Below are 12,221 nucleotides of genomic sequence, written 5' to 3'. Positions count from 1 at the left end.
GCTTGTTCCAATTTGCAGGGGTCCTTAGTCAGAAGTGTAAAAGGACCCTTAGCACCTTACCTAACAAGCTTTTTTCCCCCCTTAGGCAGAAAGCTACTTTGTTTAAAACTGAGGTAATCAGCACTCTGTAAATCCACTGCCAGGTTGGGCATGACTGGATCTCAGTAGCATGCAGCAACATGCACACTTCCAGCAATGCTCTGACAAAGACACAGTATACTTTTCCCATTTTGCAGCTACCAAGAAGACCCGAGAAAGACTACACAGAGGCCTCACTATCCCTTAGATGGGGAAAGCAAACCAAAGTGCATTACTTCTGCTTATGAAGGTCAAAATAAATACATCTTAAATACATCCAGCACCTTGCTATTATTTTTTCAGTATTTAATTAAAGAAAACCATTCAACATGAATGTGAGCTTATAACTGACAATAGCTTTACCATGTGCTGCGGGGATAGGCGCAGTACAATGGCATGTATTAACAGGTTACTGTAGTGTTGTTGCATATATGCCAGGTGCTACCGGGGGTCCCTTTGCATTTACAGTTTTATGCAGCAGAGTTCAGAGCTGCATAGAGCCGGGTGCTGTGTGAAAATGGAGACGCTCCCTGCTAAGAACAGCTGACTCTGCAATGCTTTCTTCTCTTGACACGGAGATATGGTCAGGGCACACCTTAGGCTGTTTGCACTGAATGATCCATTTGGACACTAGGAAGATGTAAAGTAGCAAGACAGCCAAATGTCACCAGAAATGTTTTTCCCTCCTTGGCAGCACGTTTGGCAAAAGGAAGAGCATGCTGAAGGACATACTTCTTTGTATACAATCGCAACAAGAGGAGCTGACAAGCCCTTGCTCGAAGCCTTTATACCTAAAAGTAGTGGATGGCAAATGACTTTAGGTTGTTCTTCTGGTGGCCCAGAAGCACACACGTATTCACCTTCCTGGGGTGGTACAAAGTCTACTCAGTGAATGACAGTAAGGTAGAGTTTTATCTTTGGTTTGAACTTCAAGTTAGCCAGCTTCTCTACTTTGTGAGCATCTAATGGATGCAACGATCAGAAAACTCAAAACAGTGAAAGGACGAAGAAACAGGGGTGGGGGTGTCACAGCCACAACCTAGAAACTAGTTAATTTTATTCCTGGTAACAGTAAAAAAGCCAGCTCTTCACTTGTGGCGTTGGCCTGTTGAAGAAGTGTGAAACAGCCCTGGCTGCGCTGTCCCTCAGAATCTGGGCCCTAAAGTTTGATGTTTTTCAGAAATAGCTCTTTATATACTTTGAAAAATAACCTGAAGACTATAATCCCAGGTGGTAATGGGAGTATTTAACATACTATTTCAGTTGTCTCATACTGTTAGTAAATGGACAAAAAATGAAATCTCTGAACTCTCTAGCTTGTGCATCATATTATACTGTACTTCACTCATCGGTCTCAGTATCAGTATTCAGCAAGGTTTTATAAGCAGTCAGTCCTGAGGCATAATATACAGGGTTGTTCCCCCTCCCCTTCTTAAATCCATCCAAGATTCCCAAAATTGATTCACTGCTTTCTTCATTGACTGTATTTGTGATTCCTTCAAAATTTCAGAGGCTCTATTTAAAAAAAAATCTATTAAATATATTGAAACAATCAGACACTTCATTTCTAATTTTAAAAGCTGCTCTCTCAGCTGAAAGCTCTTTGACAGCTAAGAATTAAGCAACTATTTTAATGTAGATTTTGGCTGCCTTCCTAAATTCTAAAAGTGCCTATACATTAAAAAAATCCCTATTCCCAATACATTTAAAAAACTAAATCCTATCATAGTACAAATGGCTCTTTTCAATAGTTTAGTTTAATTAAAAATGTTAGATTTCAGATGTCAGTTAAAGCTGGATACCAGGTGGAAACACCCACTTGCAACAGGTTTTAACTCTGATCAGCTTATGGTTTCCCCCATCTACTGGTTTCTCCAATGCACCAGCCAATCTTATTAATTTAAACATTAGGCCTTGGCTGTGAACCATCTCCACATTCAATAGTGAAGACAGTGCGTGCATTTTTACCTGAACAGTAAGCTATTACTTACTCTCTGGTTGGATAAGTAAGTTTGCATGAACAGCTTGAGATGAGATGAGATGGGATAGATACTATCCCCCACTCCCACTGCTACATTAGCTCCCCAAAGCAGAGTTTGGCAGGAAAGGACTTGTTCACAGGGTTTCCAACTTATAGAAAGATATTAGCAGCGTTTCACAACTGCCTATGAGTTAACATGAACTAGACCCTTTACTAAATAATACCAATCTGTAAAGAGATTTAGCAACTGAAAGGGGAGGGAAACTCTACCTCTTGCTTGCTATTGCTGCATGAAGAAGTGCTTAAGATAGGCTCCACTTCCCATGAAAAAGGGTGCTGGGGGAAGGGTGCTTAAGAAGTCTGAAAAACGTGTTGCAATATTAAAACAGAAAACAACACTCCAAACCTCCTGCGGTTGATGAAGCTAGGGGAGCACACTGCTAGCTTCCTAGCACAACACAAAAAAGTTAAGGGATGAGAAATGAAGACAATATTCCTGAACTGAGTTTTAGAAGCAGACAAAAAAAAAGACTTAAGATGCTGGGTCCAGCTACTTACTAACTATAAGCTGGTAAGAAAAAGTCTCTGGCAACACTGTCATTAACTTCTGTGCTAAAGGTGGATATCATGACAGTATTAAAACAGCATCTTGCAAAGCTTCCACCTACTAGTTTGTGCCTCTCAAAGGAAAAGGTAAAGTCATTCATGGAAAGATTAAGCAAAGATTAATTAGCAGAGCTTAAGTAATTCACAAGAGAAGGTTAAAGAATACATGCAAATTTCAACAGAGGATGAGGCAAACACTGAAACAACTCAATACAAAAAGTTCACAGAAAATAAAATTCAACCTCAGAATAAAGTTTTCGTAATTAAAGTCCTTTATTTCTTCATTGTTTCCTTAATACAAAGCTTTGGCATCAGCAAATTTTAGGAAAAATAAAATATAGTAAATATAACTGCTTGTGCTGTGTGGATCAATACATGATGCATAAAAAGGTGGGTCTTTCCAAGGCAACCAGTCCAAAAGCATTTCCTTCAATACCATTCTGCTCTGTAGGGTGAAAAAAGGAAATACTAGTATTAATTACAATACTGCTCACAGTTGCATAAAAAGTGTAAAAAAATATCAACGAGGAGCAATTACATGCAGCTACAGAAAATTGTGCAAGGGGTTTGTGCACTGCATATCACTGTTCACATCATGATGAAAATGCATCAGTCATCAGAAAGCCTTAGGGTAACACTGCCAGCGGTTTGAGAGTTGGCTACGAGACTGTTGCGGAATATTCACCTGACACCAAAATGTTTCTGCTAAGGAAGACTGACCAAACATATGGAGGATTTGGATTCTGGAATGTGGTCATGCAGTTACTTTTGGGAGGTCAGTCTCGAGTCACTTCTGAATGCAGAACAAACTGTTCTCATTTCTCCCCTTCCATAAACCCATTATCTAAGAACTGAGAGGAAAAGTACCTGTCAAGTCAAACTAGTTCCTGGAAGATACTCTCTATACCCAGGGAACACCCCACACTATAAATTAAGACCAAAGGGAAGCAGTCTTTTAAACAGCATCTCTTACAGTCATTCCCTTCTAAGCAACTCTGTAGTAGTGATGAGTGGTGTGAAAACAGTATTTTATCTTTTCCATATGCACATGAACACAGAAGGTGTGCCCTAAATCAGATGAGTTTAAAACTGCAGGAAACCTGGGAGAGGGAAGCAGAGGGGAACATCACTTGGAGGGTACTGCTGACTGAGCTCCCTCAGACTATGTCCCATCTTCTACTCATTTCACTCCTCCTTCCTGCTAGTTTCATCTTGGAAGATGAAAGACGACCCTCATGTTCATGCTGAATTACTGGTGTATCAGCTAAATGGTGCAAAGTTAGCCCCAGTTGTTATATGGAGAAGAACACAAGAAGCTTTGCTGCTTTTTCCTCTCTCGCATCTATAACCACCCAGCATTTCCTGCAAATCTTAGGAGAGTCAAGTAGTATGTGGCACAGTGATCAGCAGAGGAGCCTTCTTGTTTGATGTGTAGCATATTAGGTAGCACTTAAGCAATTAACCTGGAACGTTTCACGCACAAGGGACAGACTAGAATGGGGCTGCCTAACTTCACAGATGAGTTGGAAGCTGCTTAGATTTATGGGATCTGACTAGAGAGCCACTTGGGAGGTGGCTGCAGGTGGGGATTCAAGTCACAGGATGGGAGAAAGTGGTGAAATGTTGCCACTTCTGTACTTTCCCCGTTTTCCATTATTGCTACTGTATTTCTGTATTGGAGAAAGATCACTCAGCTCATAAGAAGCTGGTACAAATGCTAGGGAGCTTACCATCTCTCCCTTTTAATCTTGCATACAAACAGTTTTAGCGAGAAGCCACTTTCAGGCAACCCAGCCAGACATACCTTACCACAAATGTGCACGGGTAGTAATCCACTGAAAAGTTTTAACAGAGAGACTTATACCTGACAAGAGAGAGAAGGCACTCCCTCCTCCTCCTCCTGCCATTTCTTCCCAGCGTCGCCTGTGATGCATGCACCAAAACCAAGTATACACATGTATTTTAACTTGTACTTACTCATTAGCATTCAAGCTAGCTGTAGCTTTGATGATCATGTAGCAGAGTGTGAGGGCGCTGAGGAGGCCAAAACTGGCAATAATAAACCATTCTTCTGTTGACAAAGGAAAGGGAGGAAATCACTCGTGGGAGAAGGCTTATGTCAAAGCGATGTCAACATATCCCTCAAACACTGGCAGAAGGCAACAGGGTTTTAAGCCATGACTGGCACCGGGAAGTGAAGCAGAAGGAGGTTAGCCATAGAGTTACTGACTGGAGAAGGCTAGCAAAGAAGAAGTGGAGAGAGGTGTGGAAAAAAGCATGGCACAACAACATCTCCTGACTCAGCCCAAGGGTTAGCGAGAAAGAAAGATCACTTGATGACACGTGAAATGCAAAACAAGGGAGAATGTACATGAAGACTCCTACCTCTCCTACAGTTAGAGAACACTGCTGAGGCTGGCTTTCCTTAGCTCAGACCGTGTCTCTTCAAAAAATACTTGCATGCACACTCATAGAATTCAGCACATTCCTTTTTTCTCCAAAGCAAATGCTTTTGTTCTATTTTAAAACAAAAATCAGGGCCACCCACCCAGTGTTTAAGCATAACTCTCACAAATTTTCTCCAACATGGAAGGAAGTGCTGTTTGAAAAGGAGAGACTTCACCTTTAACAGAATACAAATAGTACATACAGGTACTTTAAAGTGGAAAACCTTGATGCTAATATTAAAAACAGTGGATAACAAACAAAGGCATTATTAGTTGTGATACTCTCCCTTCCTGACAACTTCTACAGATGCTAATAGATTTTGTTGCGGATCTGCATTGCTGAATACATATTTTAGGTTCAACATGAATGTATCAATTAAGGCACACAATGCACAAAGCTAAATGCCTGTACAGCTTTTTTTTAAATTTAATTTATATCCATCAGGGTGAACTGCTGCTTATTTTTCTCAGTTCTTTACTATGGCAACACAGCTGAATGCAGGTAACTACAGCTGAGAGTAGACAGTTAACACACCTACAGTCAAGGAAATTGAGCAGTTAAACTATTCAACTTTGTTGTGGGTAGGCAAGCTTTGAACACTACACAAACACAGACCAGGATTAATTTGTCTTCAAGAGAGATTTGAGTAAGGGATGCACTAGTAGTTGACAGATGCCAGACAAAGACTTGTTGGTTTTGCAAATGAACTCGGTTTGAAGTTTCGATTTGCTCACGAGACCAACACACTTCTGGAACGGATTACACTCGTCAAGACAAGAATAATTTTCTATGGCAAGCTTCCTTTGCTGTAGCATCTGAAGAAATGCTCCAGAAAGGACAGGACTAAAAATACCATCTTAGAGAGCTAAGAATACCAAGCAGTGTCTCTGGCTTCGAGAGGCTGGATGAGTAGTTAGGCAAAATTGTCTCCTTACTTTAAACTGTCTTGAACCATGGACTCTATTTTTTTTTAAAACAGTGAAAGAGAAAAAAAAAACATACCAGCTATCTGTGCATCAAATCACTGCTCTACAGCATTTAGAAAATGATGCAATTCCATGCATACTGTGTAGTATTCACAGAGATCTATTTATACATCAGCAGCCCAAGGTGGAATCTGCTCAGTGGAATTTTCTCCAGTTGCTCCTTTAAAAAGAGGAGCCTGTGAACAATTTGGTCAAGCAATTCAGTAGTGGTCTTCTGAGGCCATGAAATTCCTAGGTTATGCAAGGTTCAGAAGCCTCAACATCAAATGCAACAAATTACAAATTAAAAGGGCAAGCGTAACAAACGTCAGCCTTTTAGATCTCTGTTGCCAGCAAAAGAATTTTCAAATGCAACACAGAAATTGCAAAAGGGTTTGTTTGTAACAATGCTAATTTAGAACCAGCTAACCAGTTAAGCATCTGCACAATATATTTTTAATATAGTAAAACAGTAGAAGCAACCAAAACTTCCCAAACTAACTGTCAAATTCAGTTTGTATTGAACCCTGCTGTATGTTTGTTCCATGTTATATGAAGAATGTACATATTAATAATAAGCATTTGCAATGTAGCCCCCGATTTAATTAGTTTAATTGAAAAGTGTGTACTTTTCTTGTATGAACAGAGTGATCACTTTTATCTCTGTAAGGCAGTGATTCTCAATCTTGTTAAAGTTCAGGCCCCACCTCTGAAAATGCCAGCTTTTAGTTTTCACTCATTTTTTGACTATGCAAAAAACAGAGTTTTTCTGTTGCAATGAACTCAGAAAGACCGTAATGGTTCAGAATGTTTTTAGCACTCTGGATTCCTATTTGAAATCCTTGGGTTTATATTGCGAATCATGTTTGCACATCTAACAGAGCTAATGTTGTGTGGCACCCTCAAAAGGATGTTATGGCACCCCAGGATTCCCTGGCACCTTGATTGAGAATCGCTGCTGTAAGGAAATCTTTACCACTGCCCTGGTGTGCAGAAACACAGCAAAGCAAACCACAGAACTCAAATGAAGGCCAACCCCCACTTACTTGTTACAGCAATGTTGATCTCCCCTGACCGTGGGGTCAGTTCCCCATCCTGTGGAAGCTGTGACATGCCAGATGTGCGCAAAGGCTCAAGGCTGAGCGAACTGTCATTGGCAAAGTCACCAAGTGCTGATCGTCTGTTGGGTGGCTGGCCTCGGGTGAGTCTTTCCATGTCAAAAGCTACGTTATCTGTGCACGGCACGTTTGGCTGAAAAACAGTATTTCCACAATAAAACGCTAGACTTTCTACGTGTGGGCAGCTTGCAAAGTCACATATTTCCCCTTTATCCAAGATTGTTTGAGAAAGCTTTCTAAACAGAGAAAACACCAAACAATCTGTAACAGTCTCTCTATAACAGACAGTTACCTCTTCACTTTCAAGCAGGAACCCTGAAGAGAAGCATATACAGGTGAGAGAGGTCCAGATCATGAGTCAGGAGAGAGTTGAATAGGCTATGCACAACACCTAATTTACCTAACAGCAAGTTTACTTCCGTCAACCATGAAACCAGATTCTCTCTGCACTCTCCTTGCACAGTGAAGCTATAACAAAATGCTTGTCAAATCCTACCGTTTCTCCTTTAACAAACTTGGTTGCGTTAATCACAAAAAGCACCTGCCCACAATGTGCCATGTGCAGCTATTTCTAGAAAGTATCTCTGGTTTGCCATTAAAAAGGCTAGAAATATAGGCCCAATTTCTTCTGTGTCATGCTTGACTTGATAGCTGCTGTAAGCATGGAATGAAATTTCTCCTTACCCTTACATTTCTTGCTATGCCTTTCCTCACCTTCTTTATTAATCCCTGTGACAAAAGCATTCACCTCTGTGCTCCCCAGACAGAAACGTCTCTTGGGAGGCCACCGTCAGAGACAGAATGTGGGGCTATATGGACCTGTGGACTGATGCACTACAAAAGGGCTCATTGACAGCATTCCAGTATGTAAGTGTTAAAGGGAACAGCAATCAACTGGTCACTTTGCCCACTGGAGTAAGAGAGAAAGAAACTGGCTTGATTTTCAGTGAAATACATTTAGGTTATGTATCAGGAAAACATTTCTAATGATAAAAATAGTGAAGCACTGGATCAGGCCAGCTAGGGAGGCGGTGGAATCTCCCTCACCAGAAATTTTTCACAACAGATCAGTGATGGGCTAGGACTATGACCCTGAGATCCCTTCCACCTCTGCATTTCTGTGATTCTGTAAAACTTGAACAAAATGAAGGTCACAACTATGTAACTTACCACAATTCCCAGTGCCTTCAAAATGTTCAGTTTACACATGGGACAGGTACAGTGCTCACTTAGCCAAGGATCCACACAGGCTTTGTGGAAAACATGCCTGGAAACAAGTAGATAAAGACAAGATTATAAGCAAACCTGAAGAGAGATTTGTATAGTATGTATGAACCAGTTAAACAGAAACAGTGAAGAAGTCTGCTATAAAAACTAAAGACAACAAAAATACCCATCAACCATCTAACAGACCCCATGGTCAGGTACAGATATTATACTTTTACTGATATAAGAGTAATCAGAAACTGGTCTATACTGGTAACAGAAGTTCAGCACACAAAGCCAGTCTATACCCGTAACAGAACAGAAGTTAGGCACACAGAGAATGGCTCAAAAATGGTGGAACCCAGTCTAAGATTTGCCGCCCCACCAAAGGGTGAACATGTGCTCTGTTCGCTCCTGATCTAAACTATGCTGCTTACAGAAAACTGCACAAATTAGATTGATTCTGCCTCAGGCTTTTTGAAGTCTGCACCTAGAATAATCAACAGATGGGCTGTGCTGCTTGGACCAAAGAAATCTGATTTGGCTTAGAAACAAGGAGTTGAGGGCGGACCTCAAGAACCATGTAGTCCACTGTGGGGCCAACCTTTTTGGCAGGTGTGCTACAAATTAGCCCTGCACTCCAAGTGCAACTCTGATCCCCTTCCCCATGCTGCTGTTCCCCGCCGAATCTGCTTTGCACTACTTGTCCCCTACCTGATCTGCTGCACGACCCCCCCCTCCCCCCACACACAAACACACAGGCTGTGTGGCAGATGTAGCTCAGGTTGGTCATCCTGATCTAGTTCAACCCTTCCCAGCCCAGCCCAGCGACTATTTTGTAGGGGTTCCACAACCTCCCTACACATTTTTTTCCATTGTACTACAGCTCTTAAGACTTCCCTGAGATCTAACCCAAATCTCTTCTGATACAGTTTAAACCGACTGCTTTGTGTTATGCTCTCTATACCCTCACTGTTGGATCTTGGCCATTTTTTTCCCCAGTGGTAGCCATTCAAATATCTGAAAACTGCTCCGTGTGTCTCCCCCACCTGCCTTCAGCCTCCCTTTTTTCCAAACTAAAGCTTTCCTAGTTCCTTGCTTTCCAAACCCATTACCTTTGCCACTTGTATTTGGGTCCTCTCCAGTTTCTCTACATCCTCCTTAAAAAGCAGTTCCCCGGCATTGGGTACAGTACTCCAAGTGAGGCCACAGAAATCACTACTCTCGGATATGACTCTCTCTGCTTACCGACTAGATGATGACCAAACCAAATCCCAAGACCCTTGCTCAAAATGCAGCATCTCTTCCAGTACAATTATATCTACCCTGTTGGGAGGCAAGGTATATTGGTTTGGCTGGAGCACCACACTCATGCAACTACACTGCTTCTGGTATCCAAACTAATTTAGGTATCTCTGCATGTCACTTCACTGTGTTGTCAGCACACTCTAGGGCTCTTCCAAGACCCTGTTCCCAATGAAGCAGTGAGAGCAGTGTCATTAGAAGTCAAATTTATCTTTATATATCTGTTCTTTTTTTAAAAAGTAATTTTAAGTAAACCAAACACACCAGAGCTTATTTCTTTACTGGCTTTTGTCACTCTCAAAAGGTATGTAAAAATACCTTCTGAGAATTGGAAAGGACAAGTCAACTACCACTCCATTATAAACAGATCTTCTGAAGACAAGAAAGCAACATGGGCTTCTACTTGCACAGCAGGAAAGCTGCATTGGATGATGGACCTGAATGGCTTGCAGAAATTTATTTTCAGATCTATTAAAATAAGGGTCACAGCACTGGTTTAATGTAACCATAGGAGTGGAAAAGGTTGCTAATAACACACTTAAGCAAAGGGGTGCCCTTGGCTTTACTTGTGGCACATTTCTGACTGTGTAGGCGTGGCAGGAACTGGTACCAGCAGCTTTTCTACCTTGTACAGCACTGTCATGGACTAAAAATAATCTACTCTAATCTATTCCTTTCACAAGTCCCCATGTTTAGAAAGGAGGCAATTCTTTTCTAGCTGCTCTGAATGCCGAAGTCAAGCTACTAATGTGAACAGGTCTGATTTTGAATGAACACAGACCGATGAAGTGAGAATTGCTGCTAATTGAGAAGCAGCTTTGTTCTGACATCTCAGTGAGGGAAGAGGTAGCAGCTCAAGCAAGATGATCTGGCTATTACACAACCCACAGAGGGCTGTGCTGGCTCCCAGAGCTGCTCAGAAAAAGGGGAGTGGGAACAGAAGACGTTTGCCTCCTTCAGGTTGTACTTGTGTCACATGGGACTAGGCTCAGCATGGAATTTGGGCCTATATTAAAAAGAGAAGCACTGTTCTTGATTTCAGATTCTCCTTCCCTACCGAGGGAAAATTTTGAAGTGGATTACAAGATGCATCACTGGGAAGCTACCTTGCAAGACTCCAGTAAGTCATGCTAGTAATCTACCCCAGAAATCATTATTAAAAACAGAGAAGAAGTACATGTGATAGCAATCTTTCTTGTGTTGATAGCATGAGCGTCGGGGATTACAGTTCATCACTAGCATTAATTTCCAGTTTACTACATGTGTGCCAACCACCAGACTTAAGCAAAGGTGCACATGCACAAGTAGGGGCCTAAACTGATGTGCAGAAAATTATCGAAAGAGAAGGTTTTAGCCTGACATTTCCAGACAAGGTTGAATTTGCAGGAGAGAAAGAAAGAGAAGGGGAAGGAGAAAGAAAGAGAAAGAGAAAGAACGAACATTCCTGATATATGATCAGAGACAGACATATGAAAGCTTGTAATATTACCTGCAGTCAATTTTTAGAACAAAGCCATAGTTTCTGTATTCATGGGCTGGTCTGCTACATGGCACGGAGAGCTGAGCTAAAGATAGTTGGTATGCACGGTATTTTGAAGGTATGAGACTTGCACTTCCTTGGTGAAACAGTGCCTCTCCTCATCAGCTTGCCTGGTCTCTCTACTTCCCTCCCTAGCATTCTTAATAAGGCAATGTACACTGAAGAAACATCCATGCAAAAAAACCAGGATATGTTTCTTGCTCAGCTTCAGAGTACTGTATTAAAAAGATGCTTGTTTCTGATGTCGTTAGCTATTAACCTTTTCTGTTTATCACTTGTGGGAGCACAGAAAATGCTGTTCAGCAGTCCCTTGGGGGTAGGAATTGACTTGCAATCCAGTGGTACACAATTATGTTACTGTGGCATCTTAGACAATTTATTGCTGTTAGTTACTTACATTTCTTTTTAAAACTCCACAGTTGGGTTTGTAGAGGGGGGCATACATTCCTAACAATCTAATATTTTGGGAAAATGGCAGACATCAAGACATCAGTATGAAAACAGATTTAATATGTTGTTACCAGCTGATCAGTGCTTAGCGCTATAAAGCACACAGATCAGATTAGGCACCGTGTGATACGAATTCCAATGCATACCTAGCAAATGGTATATGACTGTATGCGTAGCCTGATAAGATTAAAAAACACCAGATCACCTGAACTCCTTTTCTGACCTCTTTGCTAATTGTTCTGAAACCTTCTCAGCTCTGGGGACCTTTATCAATATTTTCCAGAAATCACAGTCCAACAAAAGCTTTTATTTATATTAATCAGTAGGGGGTTGTTGTTTTTTTTTCTCTCCCTAAACATATCTTGCTGGCATTGATGCTATGGATCAGGCTCTGCTTGGGGTTTTGCTTAATTGAAGAGCAGATACAAAACGACAGCGATAATGACAAAGTCTGTAAAGGTCCGCATGAATGAGAGTTTGTGCTTTTTCCATCAGAAAAAAAAAAAAAAAAAAAAAAAAAAAAA

General features: G+C 41.2%; 1 protein-coding gene across 1 annotated transcript in view; it reads right to left on the bottom strand.

Moving 5' to 3' along the window:
• Positions 1 to 2,914: 2,914 nt before the first annotated feature.
• The window catches only part of RNF130 (ring finger protein 130), an 85,424-nt gene continuing 76,117 nt past the window's right edge, over positions 2,915 to 12,221 (bottom strand). The window contains exons 7-10 of the mRNA XM_019505966.1: positions 8,367 to 8,463; positions 7,125 to 7,329; positions 4,643 to 4,736; positions 2,915 to 3,110 (exon numbers count right to left, since the gene is read on the bottom strand). Coding sequence (XP_019361511.1) covers positions 3,095 to 3,110; positions 4,643 to 4,736; positions 7,125 to 7,329; positions 8,367 to 8,463 — 412 coding nt within the window. The 3' untranslated portion in view covers positions 2,915 to 3,094. The remainder of the gene's footprint in view (positions 3,111 to 4,642; positions 4,737 to 7,124; positions 7,330 to 8,366; positions 8,464 to 12,221) is intronic.

This window comes from Gavialis gangeticus, unplaced genomic scaffold (assembly GCF_001723915.1).
Source record: "Gavialis gangeticus isolate Ggan-Ray unplaced genomic scaffold, GavGan_comp1, whole genome shotgun sequence".
In the NCBI taxonomy this organism is placed as follows: Eukaryota; Metazoa; Chordata; order Crocodylia; family Gavialidae; genus Gavialis; species Gavialis gangeticus.
The sequence above is the reverse complement of the archived record's forward strand: the minus strand, read 5'-3'. Positions and strand labels throughout refer to the sequence as shown.